We start from the raw sequence: 7,176 nt of genomic DNA, 5'->3' as shown, positions 1-7,176 counted from the left end.
CATCAATTACACTGTCCCCCACCCTGTTCTCTTCACTGACCATAATAAAGGAATAAGTCTCCTCATATAACCTCTAAGATAGACATTTTCCTTTTTTTTTTTTTTTTAAAGTCATCTTGGCACATTTCAATATATCTTTTATATATTACTTTCATAAATCCCCTTCAACCTCATAAGATTTGCAGGGCTACCCAAACAGAGGGGTCAATGAAAGATAGTTAGATATTTTGGATCTGATATTAATCTCGTATCATCTCATCTTATGTATTTTTAAAGTAGTAATGTAATATTACAATTTGTTAGCATTTCCCCTGCTTTGTGTATGAAAATTCTTGTGTACTGCTGCAGAAATAATGGAGATAACACTGACTACAGCAACTAGGAATAGCAAATCTAAAATGGCCACAATAGCCAAATATAATTCCACACAACTTTTGCATGAGTCTAGGTTTAATTTGCTTTACAGGACAGTTGGCCAAACAGTGACATTTATAATAAAAATATCCTCTCCGTTAAGCAAATCTCATTTTTCTTTCCAAAAGAAAATTCAATGTATACTCTGAGTAGTCCATGGCTCATTTTCAAGATGAGCCCACACAGATTTTTTTTAACAAAACAAAACAATTCAGTTAAAAAATGCAGACCAATGTAATGACATAGTCATATTGCTTTTGGATATGTTAACTTTAAAAACCATGCCAATTTTGCTATTTTTCTTTAGGTTTTATTAGAAAAAAAGCAGCAGATCAACATTACAATTCAGAGTCTAATCTAAATATGCACTTGACAATGAAGCACATCTGAATATGAAGTGAAAAAGGATTCCAGAAAACCTTCAGCTTTGCCAATCTTCTGCTACCCAAATCAAGTATCTTTTCTTCTGGCTTTCTGATGACTGAAATCAAACAAGGAACAAAAGATTTATTGCTATGAAAACAAAACCGTAGTACAGCAGTACGAGTCTTGGGCGCTAAGCTTACTCCACCAAGTTAACTTAATTTCTAAGTGTACTTAAATCTTTTGTTTGGCCATGAAAGTCCATAAGCTGACTGACCCAAGAATAAACTGAAATGGTAGGTCTGGAAAAAAAAAAAGTTAGACAGCATGTTAACCTCCAGTTTTCAGACAGTAAGAAAATGATACAATTCCAACAGCCAAGAAATTAAAATTAAAAAAAAAAAAAGAAAAAAGTTGATCTGACATTCAAGAGCTAAGTTTATTCTTATGCTCATTTTGTTTGCGCCCAAAATAATTTTAGACTCACCAGAAAAAAAATATTTATGGACTATCACACAATTGTAAAAGAGAAACAATTGCCTTTTGACTTGGTTATTTTCCCCCACTGAGGTATAAAATCTACATATAAATTTGATACTTCACTATAACAAATTGTACTTTTCATAGTTCTGATTTAGTTTCATTAAACCCTGTTTACTTTTTGTTTTTAAACCACAGAATTCTTATTTCCTGTTACTGAATCTGGTTTCCAGCTCTCTCTTTCATTTATTTGTGGATCTACATTTAGTAGTCTGGTTACCGCTGCTAACCAGGAAAAAATAATTCTTGAAACTTTCTTCATTACAACAGCACTTTCAGCAGAGATTACTGATGTGCAAGCAAACTAAAACGATATGTAGCTCTTCAAAGAGACTATTTCATTGATTATACTTCCACTGTCCAAACGGTCTCCAAATTATTTGCTGGAAGAAACTCTTTCGATCTTGTAAACATCAGTGGGCACAGTTTCACTAGTATGTGTGGTAGTTTCACATCCTTATACAGGAAGGCTGGTTCACAGATACTGAGAAGCTGCAGGAGTTCTAACAGCTGACGAACTGTGGATTCTGCTGAGCAGAAGTTTCTTCTGTTGCTACTTAACAGTGCAGCCAAAATATCAGCCGAGGTAGCCCAGTCAATCTTTGCTTTTCTTTAGAACCTCTCAGAATATTTCTGGAAGGGTGACATTGCGGAGCAGCCACTGCTGGGAGCGGCTGCCGGTGCAGTCTCTGATGCTGGGTACCTGGCTGTCCTCTTCAGTGGCTTTGTCCAGGCACTGGTTACTGTTCACATGCAACAGGGTTAATTTCTTGAAGACAAAATAAAAAGAAATTAGCTTTAAAAAAAAATCACCAGGCATAAGGTAATCAAAAAATTACTAGTTGCCACTAAAACTCTTCCATAGGAAAGTAGGAATTTGACAAGAACCCCATGGTTACTGATTCCAGATCCCAATCAGAAAGAACACTCAAATACGCTATTTGACATTGTAGGTACTAAAAACATTGCTTCATGAAAAAACAAAACAGTCTGAAGTTTTAAATGGTGTTCTTTATCAAGCAACATCCACCATTCTTTAAATAGGACTATGCAGCTAAGGATCTTCAAAGAGTTAGAAATTAAAGTTTGGTAAGATATGCAACTTCAATTATTAGTTATAATAATAGCTTTTATCAGATCAGAATGAACACATTGAATATGTATTCACAAGTACTTTTCTTTTTTTTCTCAGCTGGGGACATGAAATTTATTTTACACTATGCTCTTTTAGCACCATGCTCTTTTAAAAAAATACGTTCTTTTATATAAAGTGTGTGCAAATTCACAGAAGTATATATCTTTTCTAATACCTACTAATCTTACCTATGCAATCTTTGATACACCACTCCATCTACCTCAGCACTATCCTCATGGAGAAGAGATCTTTGGTGGTTGCATTTTTCCTGCCATTCTACTATGGACACTTATCAGTGCATCAACTAGTCTATTGTACCAACAGGCAGTATTATCAGTATTTCTTCTCTCATTCAGCAGCACAACCAGAACACTGGACTGACTGAAATGTGGCAGAACTGGCATTATGTGCACAAGCAGCAAAGGGAAAAAAACCCCAACAAACAATCAAGAACCTGAGCACATCCATCTCTGGCACTCATACAGTCACTGAAGAATGAAGTACGGACTTGAACAGAAGTAGAAAGAAAAAAAAGAAATCATTCAACTATGTGGGCATACTTTTTAAGTATTCTCTAACTTTCTCTTTATTAGGCAACTTTCAGTAAAGTTATGAAGATTATGCCTAGATTTTCTATTGACAGAATAAAGAGAAAAAACACATACAACCAAATTTATGGCTGATGATAAACACAGGGTAAGTTTGTGGCAGTCATTGCAAGAGAGACTATTGCCATTAGGTGCCTCAAGATGCATTTTTCTTACCATTGATAAGTTAGAAACATAACAAAATGCACTTTCTCTTTGGTGAATCACTGTGAGTAGTAATATTACTCATCTTATTTACTTAAATCAGATAAACTAACCACATTAAAACCAAGAATGAAGTAGTCCCTGAGACTCATTTATTCCCTTCAATTAACGTTTAATCCCACCAGTCTCCAGTGTTCCTCAGTCTCCTATCAACAGTTGCTAGCAATGTACAGAAATCCTAGTAGAAATCCATCATCTTCCACACTAACTGCTATCCTAATCAGAAAATCATCATTCATACATATTTGCTTTTAGTCTTAGAGGCTGCAGGTTTTGTTAACACCTCAGCTACTAAAATCTGTAGCAAGTATATTTAGTCAGAAGTACCCACAGCTTTTTTTTTTAATTAGTGAAATTACTTTTTTGTAGCTAAATATTTAAAGCTCTTCTTATAAAAAAGTCATCACAAATACACTGACAAGATTCTTCATCCCCAAGTTGTCTCACAATTGTCTTTCATAATAACTGATTTTAAATTAACAAGCTTGGGCACTACTTTTTTCTAGCTAGCTATAAAGTTAAAGAGTTCTTGACTGCATTACTCAGTCATAAAATTGTTTTTAGAGCAAACCAAATTAGTGATGAGTGGATCAATGGACAATGATTTCTAGATCTAGAAGTTCAACCTATGAACTTCAAAGTAAATTTTAACATTATGTACAAGAAAGGGAATTATTAAAATAAAGCTGTTTTAAGCATCTATTTTTTAAATGTATCATGATTAGAAATGTAAAATCACCTTTGTAAGTTTGTGATGCTCTTTTTTTTTTTTTAATTAGAAAAGTATTTCCTTTTAACTTTGTGCAAGGAAAGACACCAGGTGCTGAATTTGTCACAACTTCATTAGTGTTACCTTTTATTGGTGCAGTGGATACCTGGAATACTTTTCTATTTTTGTTCTAATACAACACTACAATAAAAGATTATATTTTTCTCCAGAGTCTCCAAATGCACATTCAAAATATTCTTCTAAAAGCTGCCTCAAAACTCACCAGGTAATTAAATCAATGCACATGTCCATTGAATGACTACATGGTGAATTAATAACAGAGGGAACATAATCCTGACTTTGTTTCCTATTTTGACTGTCAAATAGTGGTCCCACACTGCATTATGTTGCTCTGCAGGTTTGTGTAGAAGCCCAATTGCCTCATTTTTCTGTCACAAGTCATTAGAAGACTTACCACTGGATCATACTCCCAAAGCTGATTTCCTTTTAGGTGGTGGCACTTGAGCATCGTTACTGGACCATTAAGTTTGGATACATCTAAACACAAATCATCTGTTCGAATTTCTTTATTGGCAGTATATGAGAAAACCTAGACAGAAAAAGAATGAGAGGAACTCAAAAAGACCCTTCAACCAAAGATTCCTAGAGTGAGGGAAAGGGGGAACATTTGTGCACTATTTCATTAATACCCACTATTTTTTTTCTTTTCTATTCTGTTCCCTTTAGCGTGTATAGAAGGATTTTTTTTTTTTTTAGGGAAAAAATACAAACACCATGTGAACAAGCTCTTTGGTCAAAATAGACATTTTTTTTAAATTGCAGACTTCTTTCTGTATAGGAACAGGAGAATCCCCAAACACATGTAATCTTTGTTCATTGGAAAACAATTCATCAAGAAAATTTAACAAAGAAAAAATAGACGTAAAACAAATGCCACAACTGACAGCCAGAAAAATATGTATTAAAACACCATTTCAGGCACAGACGCGTTTTTTTTAAGAAACTATACCAGTCAGAAGGTCAAAACAGAAGGCAGCTCCAGAGAACCTACAGAAGGTGAATTCTAGCTTATAGCAGTCTCCTCCTCTCCTGATTTTGTTTTTGACTTTAACTTTGCTCTGAAACATATCGCAATCAGGCTTCAAGAACCTACAAGTACAAATCTCATGCATTTCCTCTTACAGGCATCTTTTTTAATGAGGGTTTCCTAAACTTTATAACTTAAGTGTATTTTGAAGATAAGTACTGAAAATACTGAAGAACTGTCTGAATGAGAAGTGGTGTTCCAAATGATTCAATACATTAAAATAACTATTTTTTAAAAACTGTCACCTGATTTCCACCCATTCCATGGCAGTTAAAGATTCCAACTTTCTCATTTTCTTTTCTTGCCATGTTATCCAGACATTGATTTGTCTCCACATTTCTTATCTATGAGTGAAAAAGAGCACATCATCAAAGGTTGATATTTTTAGAAAAGAACTAGGTCTACACCAAACCACAATGGCACAGTTCTCTCTGCTACACACCAGAGGTTATGTGAAATAAAGGAACCGCACTACAAAGAGACACCACTGTCCAAGACTCAAGGTCCCAAGTAAATGTTCAAGCTACTAGGTTACAGAACCATATTTGTTTCTTAGCTTTCTTTGGGGGATTCCATACTGAGAACACGTTTTGCTTAAAAATTCAGCTACAATAGAATAGACACAATTGAGTCTCTAGCCCAAAAGTTTCATATGTATTAATCCCTGTATTACTTTATAGTAAGCAAGTATGAATATCAAGTCTTCTGATAGTCATGCAGCAGCACAAGCACCTGCTCTATTTTGCTAAAAGTGTTTTAAACCAAACAGAAAAAAAAATCACCCTACAACTGGCTCAATATTTAGCTCAATGTGACTTGTATGGGAAGGCAGGTGCCTACTTATTTAGGACACCATCATCTGTACTACCTCTACAGTCACTTAAAAATGCTAAAGAAAAAACCAGAAATGCCCAGCAAGGCTGAGACATCATTCTGAAGGAATATTTCTAAAGCTTTTTTACGTGACATTTTGTACTGTGATAAAAAAAAAAAAAGGAAAGATTTATCATTTTATAGGTGACAGAACACGGGTGCAAGGTACTTGAACTTTGCTGGTGCTAACGTGCTTGCACCACTCAGTTTAAAATACAAACAACTTACTGCCCAAAGTACTTTATATAGGGAAGATAAAATCTTACCTCTCCCAGAGAAAAGTAATGGCGTGGAATTTGGGAATCAGGATAAACATTCTCCAGGTACCAGGAGAATGGCTTGCACTGGAGCTTGCGTCTTAGTCCAAGTCGTGACGATATGTCCCCATAATCAACTTTAGTAACTCCTGTAGAAACAAAGAAAGTTTTATTTAGTGGCTGCTAATAAATGTTATATAATACCAATTAAAACAAAAAAATCATCAGTATGATATACTACTTCCATGAAAGACTATGTTTTAGAAGCCACCTCTATACAAGTAAGTTTTGCGTTATGCTGTTTACACTCAGAGAGGACATATCCATCAAGACCTGTGACTTCTTTTTCCAGCTAATTATACAGAAGATAGAATCACTATATTTGGGCTCTACATGACAATTTCTTACCTGTGGCACGTGGAACAATTTGAAAGCAGTTGGTTACTAAGTTAACAGAGGAAAAAGGCTGAAACCTTTATAGTCACTTCTGCCATTCTACCCCCAGTAGTAACTGGGGTGCATATCTATGCAGCCTAACACAGCAGTCTCTTTCTCTGGAGCAAGGAGAATTTAATTTTAATTTATTTCCATAAGCCAGATACCACCTGCTGGACCCTTCATCATCTATCTAACTGCACAGAAAAGCAGGCAGAAAGCAGCCTTCATACAGGGAACTTAAACCTTTAATAATTCAGTATTTGTTCAATATAACCACAGCATTCGCAGGAAGTATGTTCACCATTACGACTGTTATAATTTTCTTGTGGTATTTTGCTTGCCTTTTTATTCCTTTGCTCTTCATCTATCATAGTGCTCCTTCTTCCTGTATCTCCCCACTCCTTAATGGCTGCTTTAATTCCTTCTGAAAATTAATTTGTGCAAGTCCATTCTGCAGATGGGTTGAGGAAGGTGCTCATGAACCGTAGATATTTGTGCTTCACCAGAATTAAGCACTATTGTAATTA

General features: G+C 35.1%; 1 protein-coding gene across 1 annotated transcript in view; it reads right to left on the bottom strand.

The window, feature by feature from the left end:
- Positions 1-432: 432 nt before the first annotated feature.
- GALNT1 (polypeptide N-acetylgalactosaminyltransferase 1) overlaps positions 433-7,176 on the bottom strand; it is an 86,909-nt gene continuing 80,165 nt past the window's right edge. Inside the window, exons 10-13 of the mRNA XM_027881886.1 lie at positions 6,221-6,360; positions 5,327-5,425; positions 4,449-4,583; positions 433-2,086 (exon numbers count right to left, since the gene is read on the bottom strand). Coding sequence (XP_027737687.1) covers positions 1,940-2,086; positions 4,449-4,583; positions 5,327-5,425; positions 6,221-6,360 — 521 coding nt within the window. The 3' untranslated portion in view covers positions 433-1,939. The remainder of the gene's footprint in view (positions 2,087-4,448; positions 4,584-5,326; positions 5,426-6,220; positions 6,361-7,176) is intronic.

The sequence above is a fragment of the Empidonax traillii genome, unplaced genomic scaffold (genome assembly GCF_003031625.1).
Source record: "Empidonax traillii isolate 1590-97213 ecotype Southwest subspecies unplaced genomic scaffold, ASM303162v1 scaffold98:size2021230, whole genome shotgun sequence".
Taxonomy (NCBI): domain Eukaryota; kingdom Metazoa; phylum Chordata; class Aves; order Passeriformes; family Tyrannidae; genus Empidonax; species Empidonax traillii.
The sequence above is the reverse complement of the archived record's forward strand: the minus strand, read 5'-3'. Positions and strand labels throughout refer to the sequence as shown.